Source organism: Dryobates pubescens, chromosome 25 (assembly GCF_014839835.1).
Source record: "Dryobates pubescens isolate bDryPub1 chromosome 25, bDryPub1.pri, whole genome shotgun sequence".
In the NCBI taxonomy this organism is placed as follows: domain Eukaryota; kingdom Metazoa; phylum Chordata; class Aves; order Piciformes; family Picidae; genus Dryobates; species Dryobates pubescens.
The window spans coordinates 11,624,553-11,650,601 of NC_071636.1; the positions used below are offsets into that span (position 1 = coordinate 11,624,553).

General features: G+C 42.6%; 1 protein-coding gene across 1 annotated transcript in view; it reads left to right on the top strand.

The window, feature by feature from the left end:
• Positions 1–3,343: 3,343 nt before the first annotated feature.
• LOC104309709 (E1A-binding protein p400) overlaps positions 3,344–26,049 on the top strand; it is a 52,527-nt gene continuing 29,821 nt past the window's right edge. Inside the window, exons 1-20 of the mRNA XM_054173253.1 lie at positions 3,344–3,455; positions 5,472–6,825; positions 8,934–9,044; positions 12,938–13,025; positions 13,458–13,565; positions 14,278–14,657; positions 15,037–15,345; positions 16,007–16,192; positions 18,401–18,541; positions 18,649–18,727; positions 19,012–19,064; positions 20,125–20,182; positions 20,866–20,955; positions 22,142–22,249; positions 22,843–23,036; positions 23,196–23,373; positions 24,043–24,179; positions 24,562–24,731; positions 25,193–25,367; positions 25,762–25,898. Coding sequence (XP_054029228.1) covers positions 5,503–6,825; positions 8,934–9,044; positions 12,938–13,025; positions 13,458–13,565; positions 14,278–14,657; positions 15,037–15,345; positions 16,007–16,192; positions 18,401–18,541; positions 18,649–18,727; positions 19,012–19,064; positions 20,125–20,182; positions 20,866–20,955; positions 22,142–22,249; positions 22,843–23,036; positions 23,196–23,373; positions 24,043–24,179; positions 24,562–24,731; positions 25,193–25,367; positions 25,762–25,898 — 4,025 coding nt within the window. The 5' untranslated portion in view covers positions 3,344–3,455; positions 5,472–5,502. The remainder of the gene's footprint in view (positions 3,456–5,471; positions 6,826–8,933; positions 9,045–12,937; positions 13,026–13,457; positions 13,566–14,277; positions 14,658–15,036; positions 15,346–16,006; positions 16,193–18,400; positions 18,542–18,648; positions 18,728–19,011; positions 19,065–20,124; positions 20,183–20,865; positions 20,956–22,141; positions 22,250–22,842; positions 23,037–23,195; positions 23,374–24,042; positions 24,180–24,561; positions 24,732–25,192; positions 25,368–25,761; positions 25,899–26,049) is intronic.

Consider the following 26,049-nt stretch of genomic DNA (forward strand, 5'->3'; position numbering starts at 1 on the left):
GCAGACTACCCTGAGTGATCCTGCCTTAGCAGGGGGTTGGACTCAATGATCTCTTGAGGTCCCTTCCAACCTCTAATGTACTGTGATACTGTGATAGTTATATCTGAGAATTTGGAAGAGCTTGATATGCAAGTAAATGCTGGTAAATACCTTCCTCTGTCAGTATGGCTACTAGAGCTTGTATTTATTACAGGTTATATTTGTTGTAGTTTCTATACACTTAAGAATATGAATTTCCCCAGTGCTGTGACAATGACATGACTGTGGATGGATCACTTTGCACTCTCAGTGAAAATAAAGGAAGGGGAGCTATTAACTTTAGCTTTTGTTTAAGTGGCAGGATGTGAGGCAAGACTCTTGCAAACTGCAGTTTTTGAGACAGGACACTTCTGCCTACTTATTTTTGGCACCTAAGCCTTCAATTTCTGTTTGTTCCAGAGCTCAGGTTGTTGTCCTCTTCGTGTTAGACAAGCCTATGCTAAAGACCAGGATTCTGAACGTACTCAAATCTATATGAATCACTTTGAGTTGATGACAATGACAGCAAGAAAAAGAAGTTCCTCAAAAAGATCTCTGTAAGTTTACTGCAAATAATAATTTCCCCCAGATTTGACATTTAATCTGTTTGGTGGCCTGAGTGGTGAAATTTTTTTCTCTTAAGCACAAATGTGCTTCCCATGGGGATTTCCCTTATCAGAGGCACTGTGGTGGCCTTCAGCCTTCAGTTAAATTAGTGCATTTACCGCCAAAGAATCAAACCTGTGCTTGTGCTGATGTAAAGTTAAGTTTCAAGTGCTTCATTATTGCTCTAAGTGAAGTATTGGGAAGGTCAGACCAGGATTTCAACTCTGACAATATTGCTCTCCTATTCCTAGGTAAAGAACTGGCTGGCATTCTTCTCCACTAATCCCCAGCCTTGTCACTGCAGATTGTTCTTCCTGAATATTACAATTCTTTGTGTTAAAATGTCATGAATATTAAAACAGTTGCACAAAATGCAGTTACCTTATGCTTTCTTTTCAGTGCAGAGACTGATGACAAGCTGCTGCCTGTGTCAGAGCCTACGAGGACGCAGGAAAAGGTCTGCTGCAGGTTTTCCTGGTGAATTCCACACTCTTCCCCACTCCCAATTCCTTTTTCATGTAAAATCTATTTCAAGGGCAGTAAGGAAAAGTAACAATTCTTATGATTGAAAACTGTTCAGTATGGGTTTTGACTGCCTAATTCCCCTATCAGTGCATCAGATACCTGTTCTGGATCTGCTCTTTTTTACACTTAGAATCATAGAATCAGTCAGGGTTGGATGGGACCACAAGGATCGTCTAGTTCCAACCCCCTTGCCATGGGCAGGGACACCTTACACTAGATCAGGCTGGCCAGAGCTTCATCCAGCCTGGTCTTAAACACCTCCAGGGATGGGGCCTCAACCACCTCGCTGGACAACCCATTCCAGGGTTTCACCACTCTCATGGTGAAGAACTTCTTCCTCACGTGGTTGTCTCATTTTTTGGCATTTTAGCAGTGTCAGATACAGGCAGTGCTGATGTATAGTAACTTTCTGTCAAGTCAGAATTTTCTGTTGTAATTACTGGTATAGACAATTAGTTCATTTCAGGGTAAATCTCCACATGACTTCATGCTAGCAGTCATCGTTTTTATCTACTCAATCAAAATAAAAAGCAAGCCAATGGCTGTCATCCCCTGTTCCATTTATTTCTGTTGTCACAGGCATTGAATGAAGATCCAACAGCTCCACAACTGCCAGAGGAGCAGCCTAGACAGAAGGAAGAAGAGGAACAAACAGTGGAGCAAATCTAACAGTGTCAGCCACAGGTGGAAATGCAGGTGAGAAACAAAACTATGGCTGCCATGTGGGATGTGAATTCATTTCACTCCAGCAGTTGTAGGCAGAAGAATATGTTCCTCACAGCAGGAAGGAATCTGCAGGCCCCAATTGATGTCCACTTGTTGCCTCTGTTTTGACTTTGCTGAGGCTGAGTGTAGGACTGCCAGCATACCTGGGGTACTGGGAGGCTGAGGAACAGGAATGTTTCATTTTATATGAGCTGAGGTGATGGACTCAAATGTTCCTTTAAAAATGCAGTCTTGTAAGAGTAGCACTGAAAGAGTAATTGTAGAGAAGCTCTTTAAAGACACAGGATTTGGGATACCATCAGAGAGTGGATGTTACAATGCTGAAAAAGGCATTCCCTATATAGACTCCCAACAACTGTTAATTTTATGGGGTACAGATATAACTGCATTTTTTTCAGTGTATTTATTTATTGGAAGAACTTATTAAAGCTTCATGCCTCCTTTTGTGATCATTTTAGAACACTTGTAAATATTAAAAATGCAATATATTTGATGACACTCCAAGGCTTTCACTGTGTCTTTTATACCTTACCCAAAAAAAAAAAGGCAGTATTCACACATTGCATTGGGTTGGAAGGTACACTCAAAGCTTGTTTTGTCCAACCCTCCTGTAGCAAGCAGGGCTCTTTGCATACTGTTAAGTTCAGTTACACTGAATTTTAAGCAATTATCTTTGTGTAGTCCCTTGGCTTTTATCTGAGACAGTTTTAATCTCTGTGCTTTGAGCTGTTACTCAGTATTCATCAAAGATGTCATTGTAGATTTAGTCACAAACCATTGCAGGGACCAAAGCCGAGACCTCTGGGAGAGATTAAATCCTTACAGGAACCACCCCAGTGGCAGGTGACAGGTGTATGCCAGCCTTGGGAAAGCACGGCTTTTACCTACAGCCTGGAGGGCGGGACCCATCTTCAGTAGCTGGTGTTCAAAGCAGTGACACCTGCTTGGCGAGAACCGAATGCTACGGGTGGGGAGTCAGATGGTTTATGTTTTGTATCACTGAACTAGTCCCTGGATTTCTGGCAGTGCTTTATTGTAATCAAGAGCAGCACCAAGTTACTTTATTTTTCCTCCCTTCGCAGCGCCTGAAGCGTTCACGGTCCGCGCTCAGATAAGCAGCGTACAGTTCCTCTTCTGAGCAGGCGACAGTTCGATGTCCATTTCGATGCAGAGTGTAAGCGCTGTGCCCTCCTAGGCCCAGTCGCCTCCCGGAATGGTTACTGCTCTCTCGGATCCGCACTACAATAAACGTTAATTTCTTGCCCTGTCCCTGAGTCTCGTTCCTGTGCTGAGGGAGACGCAGCCGGGCCGCCAGGCTCCTGCTCGCCGCCCAATGCCGAACGCGGCCCAAACTCGGCAGGCCGCTGGGGCGACGGGACAGGGCCGCGCAGGCGCCAGCAGCGACGCAGGCGCAGAGGGCGCTGGGTCCGGAGGGGCGGCGGCGCAGGCGCCGGGAGCGGAGCGCGGCGCAGGAGGCGCGGTTTGTCTCCTGCCGGCGCTGGTAGCGGCTGCCGCTCCGGCCGCCCCCCGCCCCCGCTTCCTGTGAGGAGCGAATGGAAAGTCTGGCCCCGGCGCCCGCGGTAAGTGGGGCCCGCCGGGCTCGGAGGGCCGCGGGGGGCGGCCGGGACCCACTTCTCCCCGCCTTTCCTCCTTTGCCGGAACCGCAGGCCTCGGGCCCGAGGCCCGGCGGTACCGGTCCTGGCGGCGGGGGCGGCCGCGGAGGAGCGGGCCTTCCTCGCGCCGTCGCACGGCGCTGGGGTGGGGGGCGCCGTGGCCGGGGGCGGGTAGGGCCGGCCGCGTCCCGCCGCGGCAGGGGCAGAGGGGGGGAAGCGGCAGCGGCGCTGCCTGGCGGCGGGGCCTCGGCGGGGGAAGCCCCGCGCGAACTTGGGGCGGCGGGGCCGGGGCTTGCCGTGGGCCCGGGCCGGCGTGCGGGCCGTTCGCTCCGTTCAGGTTTCGCACACAAAAGGCGATCCCTTTTCCCCGGGCGGGCAGAGGCCGGCAGCGCGCTGGCGACGCTTCCTTATCATTGTGTAATTAATTAAGTGTTTTCACTTGGGCCGTAAATGTTAGCGAGGTATAGATAATTAAAATAATAAGACCTTGTTACTGGCGATAGGTGATATAATTTGAATCTTAATTATTTGCTATCAGTGCCATGAAAGAGTCACAATACCACGAAGTATTGCAGCATTATTAAATCTTTCGGAAAAGCTGTCTGTGAGGAGCGGCATTTTTTACCCTTCCCGCTCTGCTGCGGGATCTCCCTCGGATGTGACTCCGAGGAGCGGGAGAGAGGAAATCTGTCCGGAGCCGTGTTTAGCCCCGGTACAGGCTGCGCTCCGTGGTCCTGCCCAGGCTCGGAGATCTGTCCCGAGCAGCCTTTTCCCTCCTTTACAGCCTCTTGTCGCTAACACGTGTGTGACAGCGCTGCGCTGCTTCCTCACCTTCCTGGGGAGCCGACTCCTTCTTAGGGGCAAGAAGAGGGGACCTCTCCATCCCTGGGGCTTGAGCAGGGCGCTGCAGGTAGCCCGGGACAGGGTCGTGAAGTGTTTCCCTGCCAGAGCAGCAAACCAGAGCGGGACGGTCCCGCTGCACTGGTCCCGTCCCGGTGGTGCTGCCGTGTTGATGTGCTGCTGCCTGTTGCCGCTTGGAACCAACTTGTAGTTAGGCACAAAGACGAGAGGCAATGTATTTGAGTGTGTGTTTGGCTAGGGAAAAAAACAACAAAACAAAACAAAAATGAAACTCTTTATGTTCAAAACACGAAAGGTGTTGAAGGGAAAAAAAAAAAAGGTTTCATTTTCTTTCTGCTGTGACTGCTGTGTGACACCCAGCACTGACCCTACCTGTCAGTGCCTGTTAGTGGAGGTTTTGTCTGTCAATGATTTAAATACAAACCCAAACCTTTTTTGATTTCTGGATAGCTTGGCTCAACAAACAGTTTTTTAAATGAAATGCAGGTACAGGTTAATTTTCATCTCTTTAAGGTGTTAGTGTTCTGAAGGAAGGAGAAGGCAGAGTTAAGTGTCATTGGCAGGACTTTTTCACACATCTTGATGATTTGGTAGGGAGATTTTTTTCATGATGCATTTTTTTTTTTTTCAGTAGCTAGAACAATGAGGTCAAGTAGTCTGTATCCATTTAAGTCATATTTCTAGTTATTGTTGAAGAAATGTACTGCGCATTTTAAACAACTTGTGGTTTTGAGAACAGTGCATTAAAAACACTGAAACACTGGAAATAATGAACATGAATAAGAGCAGACACTTTTGATATTGAAGACTTGATTTGAAGTTTCTCAGAAAGGGATTTTTTTTTTGGTTACATTTTTTGAAGTTATTCTTACGAGCAGAGGGGAAATACATGTGAAACTATTCAACAACACTTTAGCTAGGGAAGTGTGTGAGTGACCTAAGTGAGCTTTTGTGCTCAAGAGTTTTGGATAATTTGAGGATGTAAAGCATTTGAAGTGATTGCAAAGAGAGGCTAAACTGAATTCTTACTGCAGTGTAGCCTTTTGAATATCAACTAGAGAGTTTCAGTTATGGGAATATTTTTATTTTGCCTGAATCTCTGTGTTTGTGTTATTTCTTTAGAGTATACTGTCTAAAACCTAAACCAGTGAGAATGCACCATGGTAATGGTCCTCAGAATGCACAGCGCCAGCTCCAAAGGTCCAGGTCCTTCACAGGCAGTGAGGGAGAAGAGCAACAGGCAAATTTACCCCAGTCCCCTGCAGCTTCTTTTGCACCTTCTGCAAGTCCATCTGCGCCCCAGTCTCCCAGTTACCAAATACAGCAGTTTATAATGAGTCGAAGCCCAGTAGCTGGTCAGAATGTGAACATCACGCTGCAGAACGTTGGACCGGTGGCTTCGGGAAACCAGCAGATAACGCTCACCCCCTTACCGATTCCCAACCCAACGTCACCAAGTTTTCAGTTCAGTCCCCAGCAGAGGCGCTTTGAACATGGGTCCCCGTCCTACATCCAAGTTACATCACCGCTGCCTCAACAGGTTCAGTCTCAAAGCCCTACACAGCCCAACCCTGTGCCAGTGCAAACCTTACCGAGCGTTCGGGCAGGCACTCCGGGCCCTGGCTTGGGTATGTGCAGCCAGAGCCCTACTAGAGGGTTTGTGGATGCTAGCGTGCTTGTGAGACAAATCAGCCTGAGTCCTTCAAATGGTGGACACTTTGTGTATCAGGAAGGGCCAGGAATTGCACAAATTGCTCAAGGAGCTGCTGCACAAGTACAGCTTCCATCTTCTGGGACACCTGCCACAGTAAGGGAGCGCAGGCTTTCACAACCTCATTCGCAGTCTGGTGGCACCATTCATCATCTTGGTCCTCAAAGTCCTGTTGCTAGCGGAGCAAATATGCAGTCTTTGACAAGCCCAGGCCATATTACGACAACGAGCTTGCCACCCCAAATCAGCAATATTATCCAAGGGCAACTTATGCAACAGCAGCAGCAAGTGCTTCAAGGACAACAGCTGGGTAGACCCCTTGGATATGACAGGACTTCTGGTGGATTAATAGCAGGAGTTGGAGGACCTAGTGCATTTGGAATGACATCACCACCTCCTCCCACAAGTCCTTCGCGGGCCACTGTACCACAGGGGCTGTCAAGTCTTCCTCTTACTCCTACAGTTAATACAGCAGTGAAAAAACAACCCAAAAAACTGGAGGAGATACCTCCTGCCAACCAAGAGACTGCTCAAATGAGGAAACAATGTTTGGATCATCACCACAAGCAGATGGAAATTCTTAAGGAAACTTTTAAGGAATGTTTGATCGAGCTGTTTTTCCTACAACATCTTCAAGGGAATATGATGGACTTTTTAGCTTTTAAGAAGAAGCATTGTGTTCCACTGCAAGCATACCTGAGGCAGAATGACTTGGATCTAGAGGAGGAAGAAGAGGAAGAACAATCTGAGGTCATCAATGATGAGGTAAGAAATCTATTGGTTAATGTTTTGAAATAAAGTCTTAGATGGTGGCACCTGGATTGTGAAGTGTTAGAGAATGTGACTACCTGAACAATCATTTCTACTTGATGAAGTTGGTCAGTTTTTCTTTCAGTAGTTGGTCTGAGAGAAGGTAGTTCTCTGGGTAGTGTGATTTGAGGGGTTGGTTTGAGCCTTCCCTTAGGTGTCTGCATTTGAGAGAAGAGAGTAGAGAGGCGAAAGGACCTTTCACTGTTGTAGTTGGTGTGTAAGCCAGCACAAAAGTAAAGATGGCATTGGTGTAGATCTTCTAAGCTATCAGAATGAGTATGAAGAGGAATTGTAGATTAGTTTTCACTTACTAGATTTACAGTAACCAAAAGAAGAATGAGCAAAAAGCCTTTGATGACATTAACCCTTGCTGGACTTGTGTGACTTCTTCCCATAGTTAGTCCAGGGTTCCTGTGGCAAACCACCCCCCCTGAATTAATCTAATTACACAGAGAGAACATGGGAATCATAATCTGTATGGGTGCATGGTAATGAATTGGTTTACTTAGCTTTCTTAGAGCTCTGTGCATGTTTTGATCTCTGAATGATTAAACAAATAGCACTCACAGACTGGACATTAATAAGTTAAAGTTATTTAACTGGCATGAATTTACTGTTGATTGATTGCAAAGGACTTGTAATAAGTTTGCCACAGGCAGCTGCCATGCAGTTTATCCTGCACGTTTGTATCCATTCGTGTAGCTCTGCGGGTCCTGTGCAGAGCCTGACTGCAAGCTGTGTGAGGGAAGTGTTTGCAACAGGGTAGGTCACCTGGCACTCATTAATACCTTTTAAAAGGTCTAAAACGTGCATGAATATAGTTGCCAGTTTGTTAAGAACCAGAGCAAATTTGCTATGTGAAAAAAGGGATACTGCTTTGAAATATCTGTTAGAAATTAGTATTTTCAGTGAAAGCTGATGACTTTTAGGAGTGGAATCGTTAATGATCAGATCTTCAGTTGGCATTTGTGGGCAGTGGTAGCAGTACAACAGCTAAAGTTTAATTTATTCATTGCTTTGTGGTCTCAACTTGACTAGGAAAAATAGATTTCTGCTTGTGATAGTTATTGATAATTGTGAAGGAATCACTTTGTTATGTTTATAGCAACCTGAAAGCCTGTTATTGTAATTTACTGATGATGGATATTGAATATTTTCTTTTGTTCACCCGGTCTGTATTTTGTCAAATTGTTTAGGTGTTCTTGTTGAGTTGCGTGTTTGTCAGCTGAACTCCCAGGTATTCCTCATGCACATCTCGAGAGATCTTTAGCGGGTGTAAATTGTGTAGGTTCCTTGAAGTCAGTGGCACCACTGCAATTTACATCAGTTGAGGCTCTGCCCCTTGTTCTTCTGGGTTTGGGGTTTGCTGTACTTCACTGCCTGTCTTTTGTTTGTGAAAGCTGCTTGTCTGTTTTAACCGCTGGAGAATTTTGTCTCTCGCGACAGCAAAAGTCTTTATGTGTTTTCAAATGATGAAGCCTTTGGAAAGATTAAGACATCTTTTGAGTATGTTCTTTCTTTGTATTTTTTTGTCTTCTCTTTTATTTCCCCCTCCCCCTTCTTTCTCACTTTCTGCTAAAGCAATGCACTTCATCCCTTGCCTGGAAAGGTTGATCACTTTGGGAATTCAAGGGGAGAGCGAATGGTGGCTGTGCTCATTGCTTAAATAAATGTTGGAGCTCTCTTAAGTTCAGACTGTCTGTCATGCTAATTTGTTGTCTGTTAGGAGCAGCAATCATTAAATTTAAAACACACTTTTATGTTAACTGGATTTGAGAAAAGGTTTCTGGTGACATGCAGTCGCTACAAATAGTCAAGGCTGTTCTCTGCTCTGCTGGTAAAAGTAAGACAGAACTCTTCTAAAGCAGCCTGCGCGCAAACCAACCTGCACTGATGGTGGTTTAGTTATAATCCCCTCTTCAGTGAGGTACCATCAGTACAAAATGAGTGTGTTAAGCAGTTCACAGAAAAACAAAACAAAGCAAAAAAAAGAAGAAAAACTTTTAAAAAGAAAATGATTCTCCCTTCTTTTTTTTTTTTTTTTCCCCAAATATTTCTCTCAGGTAAAGGTTGTGACAGGAAAGGATGGGCAGACTGGTACTCCTGTCGCTATAGCAACCCAGCTTCCTCCAAATGTTTCTGCTGCTTTTTCATCCCAGCAGCAACCATTTCAGGTACTTTTCAATGGTTCTAAAATGTAGTTTCATCCCAGATTTTTTTTCTTCATTCAGATTTGGTATTTCTTAGATGAATTAGAATTTTCCCAAGAGCCCATCCCTTATCATCTGAACAAACCCAAAAAACCTTTGCAATCTCCAAATGCATCAGCATTAATGAAACCTTGAGGAAGTTAAATCTTTGTCTTCAGGTTGCTGGCTTACTTCATTAACTTTCAGCTTGAATGTTTTCACTTTGGTTTGTTTGTCTTTTGTTTCCCTAATGCATTTGGTTCATTTGTACATTTTGCATAGTGATAATATGGTTTCTTTTGTCTGTGGCATTGTAATTGTGGATTTCTTCTAAATTTCTTTTCTTTTTTTTTGTTGTTGGTTTTTTTTTTTTTTAATCTCCTTATCTATTAAAGGTTTTGAGTGTGGCTACAGAAGGTTTTGGATTTCCCTCCCCCGAAATGTTTTAAACAACAATAACCCTCTGACACTTTTTTGTTTTTAATAACTAACTGCTTTCCATTAGCTCTACAATAAATATTGGGAAGAAGAAACTGAAGTGCTTGGGTTTTGTTGTCTGAGTCATACTTCACTTTTTTTTTCATGAGGAAATACAAACCAAGTAAAGAACTTCATATGATAAAGAGTTAAAATTTTCATGGATGCAGTTTTTAAATTCCATCTAGTTTGGTTTATTGCAGCTACCTTCAACTCTGTGTTACCCAGACACCATTGCTTATCTACCCTGAGAACTTATATACCTCAATTCCTCTGCAACTAAAATGTTTACCTTTTAGCTCAATTATTTATGCTTAGCAGGCGTTAAGAAGGCGAATTACTCTGCTGTACCATGGAAGCTGTACAGGTTGTACTGCCTTCACCTGGGTGTTGGAAAAAGGAGAGTTAAATGAACTGTAAAATGGGTTTATTCCCATGTACAAGTGGGATATTCACTGTGGTATTTTACAAATGAGTTGCATACAAAGGGGCTTGCATCGAGAGCTCTTCATTATGGCCATCACTGACATACCTTGGAAGTCTCCTTAGGTGGTCAGTCTTCATGTAAGATGTTAAAAAGATGTAATCTTTTATCAGGTTATTCATTATAGCGATTAGGGTTGTCATCAAGCTATAGCTACAGGTGGCATGAAGTACTTTTGAAAGTATTCTACCATTTCAGACCTGTTTCAGACAAACGAGCTGGTGCATGCTAAACCTGTGCAAAACTCTTTTGTGTAATTGTGATACTAACTTTTAGCACAAACTGTTATAAGTATCATCTCTTGTCATGACTCTCTCTTTGTTTGTAGAGAAATAATGTGTCCCCATCAGCATCACCATTAAAATTGGAGTGCCTAAATGCAGCGCTCAGAATGATTGTTGTGGGTGTGCTGCATAATCATGACCTGCGGAGAACTCTCCATTGTTTTAATTAAAGCTAGGGCAAGTTTACTCTAATATTAGTGGTATGTGACTGCAATTTATAAAGACATAAAATCTTTGCTCTTTGAAGTGTCTGGCCTACATTATGTGGTGATAGTGCAGACAGCTGGGAGGCACGCTCATAAGAAAATGCCAATCAAAAATCATGAAGCAGAGATGCAGCATGAAACTGTAATAGTGCAGGTGCAATAAATGGCATTTGAAGTAAAGTTTGGAGAGCATACTTTCTTGAATTCATGCCCCAGAGGCATTTGATGCAAAAGAGATCTAAGCTAAATTTGTTAATTAATGCAGCAGCATTGTACAAGATGAGGGTTTGTGACATTTTGGAGGTTCTATAAATGCCTACGTGTGTGATGTTCTTCCAGACACCGGCTGTCGGACCCGAAATATGCTGCAGGTCTGCCTTGGGAAAAGACAAGCATTTGGCAACCTGATCAGCATTGAGTGTGAGATGGAGTGAACCATGACCATTAGGGGTCAATCTGAGTCAGAGATTCCTAAACCCAGAATTCACATCCTAAGGCTGTAGCTGCATCGCTAGAGTGGCCACAAATGCCTGCAGAGCAGCAAAGAAATTAGATGTTATTAATTCATAGCTATTGATGGAATCTGAGTGGCATGACATATATTGAGCTAAAAAAAGGAGTGTTTGAAACCCAGGCATTTTAGGTGATACTGGCTATGTTTATTAATGCCATTCCAGGAAGCACTGAAGATGCAAGGTGGTGACTGCCACAGTTTATTTCAATATAGACTGGTGTTTACTGCTTCAGACTAAATTTACATTGGTGGAATTTTTGCTAAAAATCAGAGAAGAAGAGACCTGTGAACAAACCAGAAGGTTCTTGAGGGAAATTGCTGTCTTTGCTGTGTTGTCTAAATACATTTTCACAACATTTGCAATCCCTCACTGTACATCAATATGGCAAAGGCTCTCACCATCAGAAAACTAACAGTTGGAGAACTCAAGTGCTAAATTGGTTCTGTGTCTGCCATACATAAAGTCCATGTCTGTATTTGCTGATCAAATCTTTAAAGACCTTTGTTGATGTAGCCCTTGTTTTCCTCATAATAAATTTCATACTTGAAACCTGGATATAGCATGGCTGAATAATGAAGAGAATTTAAAATATATATATATATATATATATATATATATATATGACTTGGAAACTCACTGAAAGGAGTTGGGCTTGCACAAACACTGCTGAACATCGTAAGTACTTGCCAGTAGTGCTGAGCACCCAGAGAGCATGGAAATCATCCTGTACCCAAACTCGCTGGCTTCAGTAATCCTATATTTGAGTCTGTCATCTGAGTTTGAAGCTGAGAGGATTGTCTAGGATGTATTCTCTGGCATTGCCAATATTAAATTTAGTAGTTTAAGAATAAAAGTTTTCATGCACTCTGTAACCTTAGTGAAATTAGACTCCAACTTGCTCAATCAAACCCTGGGGGATTTCTTTTGCATCTTGATATCAGTATTGCCCTTCCAGGCTTCTTAATTCAGAGCTGTGAGATGTTTAGCCTCAGACAAAATGTCTAGTAATTTCTGATGAGCGCTGGTGTCACAGTAGATTTATGGCAGTATTGTGTTTCTCCTCATCAAATTTCTTCATGGTACTCATTCTGCCAACTGTGCAAACAAATTCGAGTCTAGCACTTGGAAAACTGGGACTGGAACTTGTGTAACTTGGCTGAGATTCTTTTATTCCATTCTGAGCCTTGGCAATTTTACCTGAAATATTTCAAGGCCAACTCTCGTGGATCTCTATCCTGAGAGTGACAGTGATGGAAACTCAAGTTTAAGTTTGAGCTGTCTTCAGCATGAGGGCTAATTTGTGTGCTAGCAATGTTTCACACAATGAAAAGGATCGGCTTTCGCAAATGTATTGACTCCCATTTATTACCTTTGTTTCTTGTTAGTTGTGATCGAATTTATGCATACATTTTCCCCCTATTCTAATTTCCCTTCTAATTAACCTTGTAATGAAGTCCCATTTAATTTTTGTCATGTCAGCTTTTTATTACAGCTATATGCTATGTGAATGCATCATTTCGACTTCATTGCAGCATTATGCAAATGTTGAAGGGTAACACTAATGAAAATTCTCAGTAAGAAAAAGAAGTAAAAAAGTGTTGAGCAAGTTTATTTTTTACTTGGCCTATTTTCCTGGATTTTATATCACTTTATAAAAAAAATGTAGGCATGTATTCTGCATAACCAACTCCAACAGTTTAGTTGCTGGTTTAAAATTTACACCCAACAAGGTGTACCTGTGCATCACGGACATCTGAAACTTTATAGGAGGTGCTGGATGAGCCTTTTCTCCGTTTTGCAACTGCTCTGAAGGATTTGTTCTCCTCTGGCATCTTTAAATCCATCTGTAAATGAAATTTGGGTGTCAAGACTACAGATTGAACTCTTGTGATTTGTTTTCTTTTCCCAATAGCAAACACATACAGGGACTCCAGTAGCGGGGACTGTGAACACCATAGAAATTGAAGCTTTTAAGAGGCAGCAGGCGCTTGCACCAGCAGGTAGGTTCTGCAGAGAGAATTCCACTTTGGTTCTTTTCTTTCTTTCTTTATTTTGATTTCCATACAGTTCATGGAGCCCACTGTCCTGTAACTCTTGAAATACAGTTTTGCCTCACCTTGGGAGTTGCCAGTTTCTTAGGGCTATCTATTGTGAATGGTGCTGTGTGAAGAGCACGCTCCGCTCACAATACATAGCAGCGGATTACCAGGCATGGAGACATTGTTAGGTTGCTGGCTCTGGCTAAGAAGATTGGAGATGGCCAACTTTAAGTCAGAGGGACTCTGCCCTTGGAGCATGTTCTTCATGAATGCTACACATGTGTCGTAGTCGTAGCTTTCTGAGCTCGCGTTGGAATCATGTGTAGTAGTTTGCTTTGTAAAACTGAACCCATTCCACTGTACCCTGCCATAAATGGAATTTGAATATCACAGATTCGTCTAAGAGACCCCGAATTGAAGTGGGCCGTCATGGGATGGTCTTTCAGCACCCGGGTGTGGCTTCAGGAGTTCCTCTTCAACAGCTAATGCCAACGGCACAAGGTACTGTGTCACCACATGCCAATTGCACATTAATTTAACAAGGAGATGTTAGTGATGGGACTAGAAACTTGGGCTGCCGGCTTTCCAAGATCCTAGTCCCACCGCACACTTCTCCATGTAAATTAATACTTGGTATGCAATGCCTGGTTTGTTTAAGGAGCTGAGTGACGGGCTCCAGAGGTGCATGTGGGCATGGAAAAACGTCACAGGTGCTGATGCAAAATGGCTAATCTGAGGATTCTGGAACTGAGCCAATGATTTATGAGAAGGAAACCTCCTAATGTGCTACATCATGACAAATTTCTATCCATTAGTCATGCCAACCTTTAGACTATGTGTTAGAGTGGATGTGTTAAGACCTAAATATTACTTCGACTCGATGCCATCATTTGAGGTTAAATTCCATTAGCTCCCCAGTTATTTATTTTTTTTCTTCTCCTTTTTTGACATACAAGAAATGCAGAAGACATGACTTTTTTTTTTTTGTAGTTGATATGCTCCAGATTTTAGTTGCAGTCCCGTGCATGAAATACTTTGTTGTTTCTTGTAATGGTGATTTATTTTGTGATTGTGCTGTGGTATTTTCAAGTTACGGTGTCTTGTGGCAAAGTAAGTAACAAATTAGTCTGTGTGCAATGGATTTCCTCTTTTCATCAGTGAAGAGCGCTGGATGTTTTAATTTAATCTGGATGTTTTTCCTCTTGCTTTGTAGGTGGAATGCCTCCCACTCCTCAGACTGTACAGCTGACTGGACAGAAGCAGAGTCAACAGCAGTATGATCCATCTAAAGGCCCGCCCGTGCAGAACGCAGCGAGTCTGCATACACCTCCACCGCAGCTGCCGGGGAGACTGCAGCCTGTGAATGCCCCCATGACATCTCTCCCAACTGCACTGCAGCTTTCACAGCAGCAGCCACAGATAGTGGAATCTCCAGCTCAGCCTCAGATTCAGGTGAAGATCCAGCCTCAAAGTGTTCCCCTGACTTCTGCTCCGCTTCCAGTACCACTTCAACAGCAGGTGCCACCAGCAATCCATGTGCAAGGACAGACACCAAGCCAAGTGTCACAGCCACAAGCTACAATACAGCAACAGGTATGTGGTCTTTATTGGGGTGAAAATAAGTTTGTTTCAATGCCCAGTATAGTCTAAGAACATGATCTTCCTGAAAATACGTGGAAAATGCTGTAATTTTTCTAATTCCAGTGGACATTTAAATCCTTTCCTTATGAAAATGCAGCTGTACGTTTTTTATTAAGTTGAAGCCCACATAATCATAGAATTGTTAGGGTTGGAATGGACCTCAAGGATCATCTAGTTCCAACCCCTCTATCATGGGCAGGAACACCTCACACCTGATCAGGTTGCTCAGAGCCACATCCAGCCTCCAGGGATTATGTTCTACTGTAGTATAGACTAAGAGAGTGTTGAACCCTAAACTCATCACTAACAAGGGTGTTTGTTTCTTGGGCAGACTGTGACTCTGACACGACCACCTGCAGATCCTGCTCAGACTTCCCAGCGTCTTACAGCAAGTACTCTGCCACCTACCTCATCTGTTGTGCCAGCAACTCTCTCAGGCACAACACCACCTTCCACATACCCAGTACAAACAAACAGGACCTCTCCAGCAACTAACAAGTCTCTGTCTCCTATTGCATCAAAACTCCCAGGCTTAGCAGTGACAGCAGCAGCAGCACCTAAATCACAAAGTCCAGCTCAGAATGCAGCAGTATTACCACAGGACAACTCTCAAGACAAGCTTGCGGAGCAAGTAAAGCTGGTAGGATTTTGGGGGGGGGGTCCACAAAACTCAAGAGTAATTTACACAGAGATGAAAATTAACATGAATGATCTGTGTGTGTGTTATGGACATGGCCTGTTTTTATAGGTGAAGTGGGGTGTTTGTGTTATTTTTGGTCTGCTTTATGTGCTGAGTTTTGCTTCTCTGGGATGTCAGAGAAGTGCTGGTCTTCACACCATTATGTTCTTTTTCTATGATACTCATTCTGTCTTCTCCTTTGAGGTGACTGCAACCTTATTTATTTTTGTGGCTAACTGGAAGAGTTGTTTTGCTTATTTAAGAGGAACATAATAATGAATTTGGTTGATGGTTGTTTTCTTTCCCCCACAAAACCAAGCGGTATTAATAACGAAGATAAATTTGTCTGTGTGGATAAATACATCTGCAATTTCAGTTGGTGGTGGGAGAGACATAATTTGATTGTAGTTTTATGTCTTGTGACTTTGTACTGCCCAGTGAACCTGTTACTTACCATGTTGTGGTGTTCAGACTTGATGTCTGTAATGCATAGGCCATGCTGGTTCACCATTATTTTGCTGTCAGTTATTTTGATGAATGGGGAGGAATTGCTGTTCTTCTGTTTGGCTGCTGGTTTAGGTGAATTCTGCAGCTTCAGACTAACTGTGTATTTCTTTTTGAGGAAAATCAAATCCATCAGCGAATAGCAGAACTGAGAAAGGAAGGTTTATGGTCCTTGAGGCGACTGCCTAAACTCCAAGAGGCCCCAAGACCAAAATCTCATTGGGATTACTTGCTGGAAGAAATGCAGTGGATGGCAACTGATTTTGCCCAAGAGAGAAGGTGGAAAATGGCAACTGCTAAGAAGGTACTTAACATGTGTTTTATTTTTTCCTTACTCAGAACATGAGATTTTGGTATCCTTCAGCTTGGTAGCAAAGCTATTTAAATGATCGTGTTCTACAGATAGAAATGATGGGAATGTACTGATCACTGCAGAGGGATTGGACTAGGTGACCTTTTAAAGGCCTCTTCCAACCCAAACATTCTATGATTCTGTAAGGTACCAATTTTTAACTTAAATGAGAAGCCTTGTAGCCAGCATTGGAAATTCCAGCACGTGAAACAGACTAGATAATTGTATGGATTGTGAATGCAAAGAGTAGTTTTGGATTTTGTGGATTTTAGTCCTCTGAAAGTCAGATGGTTTGTTGAGGGGACACAGGCAAGATGCTGACTGTGTCATCTTTGAAAAGCACAGCTCATGAGCAGTTACTCCACCTCAAGTAAGAGTAAATGCAGAATTTTGTAAGTAACTTCCTTTGGGTGTCATTGTCTAATTCTTTCTTAAACTCAGAAGGTGGTGAAGGAGAAACCATGGTGTTGGAAGGATCACAGTGGAAACACGGTAGAGAGCTGTTTCTGAAGGGGAAGAGAGCAGCACAGTGGGAATAATTAAGTCAGTGATGGAATGAAAATTGGGGTGCTGTGAGATGAACTGTGAAAAAAATCTGTTTGTTTACATAAAGCAAGAATTTTCTACAGATTCCAGCAGTGCTGCATCTTCTTTTGATACATTTTTAACTAGTCTGGGGTGATGAAGGTTTAAATTGCCATCTTGTTTTCTCTTGTGTATTCTGAAATGATGGAAACTCAGAACTTTCTTCCTTATGTGCAAAGTATTAAACCAGGTGTATCATTTTGTAAAAAGGAGATTTGCACTTTGAATATAACTGAAATGTGGCTTTGAGGCACTTCCTCCATTTGTGACCCATGATAAGTTTTTAAGAATAGGGAAAACATGAAGGGCAGGTATGAAATGATCCCTTCCCTGGCAGTATGCTTCAGACTTCTGGAAGTCAGTGTTTTAGGGGCCTCCTGAGCTAAAGGTTGCAAGCAAGTCCATCTTTAACAGCCATTGACTGATGTTTCACTTGTGTATGTACACATTTTTGAACTCATTTTACATTTGGGCTCTGACGTTTTGTGGAGACATTTTTGATGACTCATATGTACTGTCTGACAAAAAAGTTTCAGTTTGTGTGATTGCTGCTCATTTCAGTAGATTTTTTTTTCCTACTTTTTGTACAGAGTGAGGAATTAAGAGCTTCTTCCTTGATTGTTTAGTTGTTTTTCCTTCTCCCTCTCCTCTCCCTCTCCTCTCCCTCTCCTCTCCCTCTCCTCTCCCTCTCCTCTCCCTCTCCTCTCCCTCTCCTCTCCCTCTCCTCTCCCTCTCCTCTCCCTCTCCTCTCCCTCTCCTCTCCCTCTCCTCTCCCTCTCCTCTCCCTCTCCTCTCCCTCTCCTCTCCCTCTCCTCTCCCTCTCCTCTCCCTCTCCTCTCCCTCTCCTCTCCCTCTCCTCTCCCTCTCCTCTCCCTCTCCTCTCCCTCTCCTCTCCCTCTCCTCTCCCTCTCCTCTCCCTCTCCTCTCCCTCTCCTCTCCCTCTCCTCTCCCTCTCCTCTCCCTCTCCTCTCCCTCTCCTCTCCCTCTCCTCTCCTCTCCCTCTCCTCTCCCTCTCCTCTCCCTCTCCTCTCCCTCTCCTCTCCCTCTCCTCTCCCTCTCCTCTCCCTCTCCTCTCCCTCTCCTCTCCCTCTCCTCTCCCTCTCCTCTCCCTCTCCTCTCCCTCTCCTCTCCCTCTCCTCTCCCTCTCCTCTCCCTCTCCTCTCCCTCTCCTCTCCCTCTCCTCTCCCTCTCCTCTCCCTCTCCTCTCCCTCTCCTCTCCCTCTCCTCTCCCTCTCCTCTCCCTCTCCTCTCCCTCTCCTCTCCCTCTCCTCTCCCTCTCCTCTCCCTCTCCTCTCCCTCTCCTCTCCCTCTCCTCTCCCTCTCCTCTCCCTCTCCTCTCCCTCTCCTCTCCCTCTCCTCTCCCTCTCCTCTCCCTCTTTTTTCTTGTCTTTTCTTTCTGTTGAGATTCATGTCTGTTGTTTTACTGACACAGTAAGAATTAGAAATATTGAAGGCAAGTGCTACGTGTGTAGAGCCCTGATTGAGATCTGGCTGCTGCTAACCACTACAATCTTGAGAAATACAGTGATTCATCTTTTGAGGGAACCTAATTCAATGCCTCTCATGGTATTTCAGATGGTAAGAACTGTGGCTCGTTATCATGAAGAAAAGAAACTCAACGAAGAGCGAGCTAAAAGGGAAGAACAAAACAAACTGAGGCGAATCGCTGCATCAATTGCTAGAGAAATAGAATACTTCTGGTCTAACATTGAGCAGGTGAAACACTGGCGTAGGAATGCTTGTACAAGCCATACTGTTTGCTTCATCTTCAGTCATTTCTTTATAAAATGGAAGTGCTTTATGAGACTTGTTTTACGTTTCAGGTTGTTGAAATAAAACTGCAAATTGAATTTCAAGAGAAAAGGAGAAAAGCTTTGAATTTAAAGAGAATTTCAAGGAGAGGTAATTGCATGGCATTTCATAAGGAATTCAGCATAAATTCTGATCCATGCTTTTATATGATTTTCACTCAGTGAAGTTTAATCTTGGTGGTGCCAGAATTGTCAGGTGGCCATAATAGGTTGTGAGCAGATCTGAGCTATGAATTTTGGGGATTTATTTGCATTGTTATGCTGGAGTTTGTTAAAATTTCTGGAGTTTTATGTTGAATGCTTTTAAAAGTTCAGGTAAGAAACATAAAATTGCTGCATGACTGTTGGCACACATCGAGTGTAATAATTTTCCAGGTAAGGATACAAAACCTGCAGAAGACCTTTTGTTGGAAAAAGAAAGTGAACTGGTAAGTGTTTCTGTTTCTTTCAAAAACCTATCAAATTAATTTAAAGATGAGTACCTGTGTGAGAAAGTTTTAGTAAAGGTGGAATGCTTTCCTTAAATCCTTGGTAGTGATAAGCAGGTTTCTGTGTAGTTGCTGGCAACCGAACAGTCAATAGCACCAATACATATTTTTCTGGTTACAAACAACTTTCAACAGGGAGGTGGATTGCAGTTGATGCATGTCTTTTAATGGAAGAATTCATACTTAGTGTACAAATTAATCACTAGACTTCATTTTGGGCAGGAATTTCACCTATTGTAACTGGGGATAAACTAGGTGGGGCATGAAAGAATTTTTTTCAGCTGTTCAGTGATGATTTATCTTCTGAGAGATGTAGGTATATGTTGCAAAATGGATCAAACTGAATGAATCAGAAATATCTTTCCCTCCTGACCAAATGTATGCTAGGACTCTATGGCTACATCTGTGCAATTGGAAAAAAATGGATGAGGGATTGTTCTGAAGCCCTGAGCCATCTGGCATGGCACAGCTGATGTCCACCCTCAGAAATGCTCTCCTTTCACCAAGCAGAAAGCCTGCATCTGAATTTCCTGCTAGGAACAAGCTTTAGCATGTGTTATCAGCCAAACTGAGGCCTAGCATTGTCTGTGAGTGTTAATGTGCACAGACTGAACCAAGCCAGAGTATGCAGGGCAGCTGAGGGCAAACAGTTGTAGGCTTGTGCCATATTCCTTTTTTGACTGGTGAAAACTTAGTCCTTGATTCCAACCTGGGTGAAAGTGGTGTGCCTTAATAATGCATTTAAGGGAAAGAGTGTACTGTGTCTCTGTGCTGCAGCTGGACCTGAGTCATTTGAACCACACACACTTGAAATGGCTGATTGTGTGCTGCCTTCAACACAGAAGGAGAGTGTTTTTGCCTGACCAGGGAAGTGCTAATAGGTGTGAGATGTCTGTTAGCAAATGCTGTTGTGATTGCAAGGCACTTTTTACATTCTTTAAAAAGGCAAACAAAAACCCTCCCTGACTTGTTTTCTATGATTTTAATTATTTAATGCTAGGGTTCTTCATCATCTGGAAGGAAAAGAAAGGCAAGCACTTCTTTGACTGATGAGGAAGGTAGGTCGCTTTTCAAGATTGTGCACATGCAGCACAGTACCTAAATGGGATATTAAAGCCCTGAAACTACAGTTTTTTAATCCCGTACTACATGGATGCAGTGCATTTCACAAGCATGACACCAGCCTTCATCCATTTCCCAGACAGTCAACCAGACAGTAATGTTTTCCCTTTAAATAGCATCAGTGAAAAACTGAAAAGAAAATTTTCCCTCAAAGCATCCTGTCGGTTTTATTGGTGGATTTTAACTCTTTCTGCCCTCATTCCTTCATTTGTCAAGCCTTACTAGTAGTCTTACACTTCTTATGAGGATTTTAGACTGAATAACCCATCTACTGTAGTATCTTTCCTGTGATCACATCTTTGTCATGTTTTCTGGCAAAGAAAATCCCAGTTGAAAGCCACAGTGGTCACCTATCAGCGGTGACCACTGCCAACCAACACTTCGCACAGACTACCTTGTGTACTGAGGCAGAAGTGCTGCTTTCATTTTCACTTACCTTTCCAGTTCTACATAGAGTTGCTTTTGGATTTTCTTGTTTTTCCATACACATCTCCTGCATTTTGAACCCTGCTGGCTTACAATAGTCTGTGCTAGTAAACTTCAGGGGCATACAACTGCAAGTTTCCTGAACTTTCCTGTGTGATTTGAATGCCAAGATCAGCATTTGTTTTTCTTGTAGTTGAAGATGAAGAAGACACAATTGAAGAACAAGAAGCTAAAGAAGGAAACATAAACCATCAAACTGAATTATCTAATCTAGCCAAAGAAGGTAGGCATTTAGTTTGATTCTTCTCTGTGGTGGGCACTGAAACAACAGGGGAAAACATGCAGCAGTTATGGTATTTTTCAATAGGGTTATAGATGAGAAGTTGAATGCCTTCACATGTTTGGCCATATGTAATCCATATTTACTACTTCTCTTTGGAAAGCTATAGTGGTTACTTTAAGGGATGGTGGTGGACATCTGTGGTTTATGAAGCAGTCCATGTACTTAACAAGGCAGCTGGAGAAAATTTCTCTGCTGAAGAATTTGTTCCTTAAAACCTCATACAAAAATACTCTCAATGCATGATAGATACTTAAACCCAAAAGTGTATCAGACTGAGCATGACCATTTTATCATCAACTATCTTGAGTAGCTCAGAAGGGTTTTGTGACCCATCTGATAGATCTGAAAGGGCCCTGAAGTCCTGATCTTGAAGTGGGGTATGAGTACTTGAAGATGAGGGGCTTTTTTGGGACAATGCTTTGGCTAGCAACTCTCTTTTGTTAGCAGCACAACAATAACTGCTGTGCTGAGCTTGATGGATGCAACACATCCCATAAGGACCACTTATCATGGCAGAAACCTTGCTGATTTTGTGAGGCGAGCTTCCTGTTAAGCCTGGCAGTTAATACACAGTTTCCAGATCCATTTGTTTGGTCTGTTTGGGAGCTTAGTGACTGCAGCCAGGTGGCCAGTTGGAGGGATTATAATTCTTGGCCAGTCAGCCAAGTTCCTAACGAGGATGTTTCTGATGGATTGGTCGCAGCCAGCACACACATTCCTGCTTCAACAGATCAGACAAGGGATTGTGGAGATACTGTTCAGCAAGGTTGAGGTACAGCTCAGTTCTGAAACTTCAAAGTTTTGAATTGTCTTCCAGCTACTGGGCTGGATTTGATGCCCTTTGTTCCCCAACCCATAATTTCCTGTCCGTTTTAGTGGTGGGTTTGTGATACAACAAAAAGCAAGCTGGTGAGCAAACCGCTTGGTGTAATGCCAAATGTTCTCTGTAATCAAGGTCATTAAAAAAATACTGCCATCAGCTATCTCATAATTACCTCTCAAGCTGACTTCTGATTAGAGATCTGGTTTTGTATAACTCTGGAGAATGTAGGGAGATTAAAACCAATGGTATTGATTGTTACCAGTTTGGGTATTTTTAAACTTAACATCCTTTAATGACCTACAGCTGAATTGCCTCTGGAAGATTTACTAAAGATGTATGAAGGTGCCTTTGCAGAAAATTTTCACTGGCCCCAGCCAAAGCCTGACAGTGAAGAGGACAGCAGTGAAGAAGGTAAATTACTTCATGTTTAGAAGAAGTTTTTAAGATGTACAAGGTGAAAGAAGTTGCTTGGTGTTTCAGCTCTCTGTTAAAAGACATTTTGGATTAGGGGAAAACAGGTAATGAATGAATCACATTTAAAGTGTATTTTTGTTTTGTAAGTGAAGATAATGGCTTTTCATTTCTCAGTTTATGAAAAGAGGATATTGTTTGCCTGTCTTAAAGTCAGGCTGTGTAAGATCTCAGGAATAATAGTGAGTCAAAGAGAGCAATACACTTCACAGCTAGCTATTATTACACGGTTGCCATCTGCTCTGTACTAACGTGGTGATAGAATTATGTATTTGAGGACGAGTTTTAAGTAGTATGAGGGGACCTCTGTAGAAGTTGTGAAAAGCTAATGGTCACAATGGCCTAACCAGTATAAATATCCAGAACACATATGTGATCCTGAGCTTAGGTTATTTTCATTGTAGCTTGACTAGCTTGAAAATCACAGAATTGTTTTTAGAAATCTCCTGTCTGAATTCTTGCCACCTCGGTTCCTCTGTGTAACTGCTACTTCAGTTTCTTTTAAATACCATTGTAATTCTTCTCTCTCATAGAAATGGAAGACCATGTCTCTGATAGGGAAAGTCCTCAGAAAGAAGTTGTCCTCATAGACTCCCTTCTCAGCATTGATCAGTACAAGTGTATAGACAGATCAAGTCCTCCAAAGAAGCACATGAGAGACATTGCCGAGGTCGCTGCTGCAGCAGAAATGCTGTTACCTAAAGGCAGCTCTAGGATAACGACAGCGGTAAGGCTCCTGGTTCTTGCTCTGAATCTACTGAAATGCTTTTGTCATGATTTCACAGACTTGGCAAACATTTTCTGGTTATTGAACCATAGAAGGATTGTGCTTTATGACACAGCCCATGAATTTAACTCATAAAAATGAAAATCATTGCCATTGCAGGTAAAATACAACACTCCAGCGCTGCTGTATGGGCCTCTCAGAGAGTATCAAAAGATTGGGCTGGATTGGTTAGCAAAGCTGTACAGGAAGAATCTCAATGGCATTCTGGCAGATGAGGCTGGGCTTGGCAAAACAGTGCAAATTATTGCCTTTTTTGCCCACTTGGCTTGTAATGAAGGTAAGTTCATTTGCCTAACAGTACGAGACAGGTACTGTGAATTGTCTAAGGGCAAGTTTTTTTCTGCTGAGCCATCTCAGACATCAGTTTAGTGAATAGAGTGAGACTGTGTCAGAAACACTTTCCTAGATTGTGTGACATAGAGGTGCCTTCTTATAAGTACACAGTTTGATCAATATACTGTTACCTTCTCACTGACAAAAGCTTCCAAAGCATAGTTTGTCAGTATAAAAAAGCTTTACAAACAGTTTTAATGACCAGGTGGCCACAGATAATTAAATTCAAGGAGTAAATAAGAATAATTGGACAAGGGTGTCTTATATATCATCTCAGCTATTACTAGTAGTGGTGCTGCACTGAGAATATTTGTATCATCTCAGGTATTACTAATATTGGTGTTGTACTGAGAATAGGTAAGGCAAAGCTTGTTTTGGAGGCAGCCTCTCTTATTCAAGCAGTTTATGTGGTTGAGGGAAAAATAGATGCTAGGTACACAAGAGGTATCTGAGGTCTGAAAAATCATAAAGAATAGTTTAGTCATTAAAACACCTTTGTTGTTATTTGGTCTCACTTTTAATGATTAATTCAGTGCACTGCATTAAAAACAAACAGAACATAAGCTTCAGGAATCTTCTTCTACTGTGAGCTGCTCTGCCTCCCTTGCTGTAGGTAACTGGGGCCCTCACCTTGTTGTTGTGCGGAGCTGTAACATATTGAAATGGGAGCTGGAGTTGAAACGCTGGTGCCCAGGGTTGAAAATCCTTCTCTACTTTGGCAGCCAAAGGGAACTTAGGGCAAAAAGACAGGTACTGTATTTTGCAGCTCTTACACTGTGGTATTTAACATTTTAGATGTCGAGACCTTTAACAATCTGCATTTTTCTGTGTGTTCCTTACATCCTGATGGGATATGAAAAGTTTTTAACACTGCTGGTTTGTTTACAAAGAGTTTTGCACCCAACAGTTGCCAGATTTTCCAAGGTATTTTTGGAACTCTTGGCATTGAGTTAAACATACAATGCTAAACCTGCTTTCTGAAGTGACTACAATTCAAAGACCAAGACTGCCTTTAGAATGCTTTGGGTCATGGCATCTTTTGTGTGCTTACTGAAAGAAGGAGGTGGGTCGAAGATACTTGAGAGTTCTGCCTTAACTTTTCCTGTTTCATTTTCTCTTTCCTTTTGTGTAGGAATGGACAGAACCCAACAGGTTCAATGTGTGTATCACTTCCTACAAACAGCTGTTCAAAGGCCACCCAGCTTTTATGAAAATGCGATGGAAGTACTTAATAGTAGATGAGATGCAACAAATAAAGAACATGACTGAGAAACACTGGGAGGCACTTTTCAGTCTCCGCAGGTATGGAGCAGAGAATTGTTTTCCTGCTGGCAGTGAGGTTTTCTCTTTTCATGTCACACTGTTACCTTCTTAATAGAAAACCTTTTGGGTTGGTCTGCCCAAATTCCTGGCCAACATGCACCTGTAGAATTGCCTTTAGGTGAAAACAATTAGCAATGTAGTGACGTGCTCAGGATTGCCACTGTCATCAGACCATAATTATTCTTTATGATACTCTGTGCTCCCAAACAGATCCTCTTACATGTTCTGATCCTCTGCAGTGAGGAAGCTTGTTTGGTGATATATTCAGGATTAAAAAGATTATTAATGCTCTATTTAATTTTATTTGCACTACTTACTGCTGCTGTGTATCTGACAAACCTAAAGCAGTGCAGTAAGCAATGTTTGAACGTTGGTGTCTTTCTCACAACAATGTCTTATCAGGTCAAAGAAAAAAAATATCTTCTTTTTATTATTCACAGCCAGCATCGTTTGCTTCTGATAGACACTCCTTTGCATAACACATTGATGGAGTTGTGGACCATGGTACATTTTCTGATTCCGGGAATTTCCAGACCTTACCTGGATTTTCCAGTCAAAGCAGCTAATGAGGAGAACCAGGATTATTGCCATAAACTGGTCATCAGGCTACACAGAGTATGTTGTCATTGTTTCTGTGTGTTCTCCCTGTTGGTGAAGGGGGAAGAAATGAAAAGATGTGGTTCAGCTCGAGTTTTCTGGCCTTTCTTAACACTTTGTTCAGTTCAGACAGAAAATCCTGCTGAAAGTAGGAGTTTCTGGTAGCAGGATTTATTAAAAAAAAAAACAAACTCATAGAAAGCTCAGTTTTTGAAGCCTACTATGCAGAAATTAAAGAGCAACCTAACGCTGATACCTTTGTCTGCACAGCAATATGTTTATGTATGGCATAGGAATTTTATCACATCAGCTGTCTTAGATTTGAGTAGATTTAGATTCCTGTTGTAACACTGTCTTTGAAGTGAGAAAATGTTTTCTTTCTTTCCCCCCTCTCAATTACAAACTGTTTCAGATGATTCAGCCATTTATTCTGCGGAGATCAAAGAGGGACGTCGAGAAGCAGCTAACAAAGAAATACGAGCACGTGCTCAAGTGTCGTCTTTCTAGTCGACAAAAAGCTATGTATGAAGATGTCATATTACAACCAGGGTAAGGACTCAAAACTAAATCACTTCTGGTGCTTAAGCAAGATGTTTGTTATGGTTGGAAGTGTTTTACAGAGGTTTTCTGAAATTTGCCATTATGACCAGTGAATAGAATGTGATTGCATTGAAAGCTATAACTACAGGCGAGTGATGCT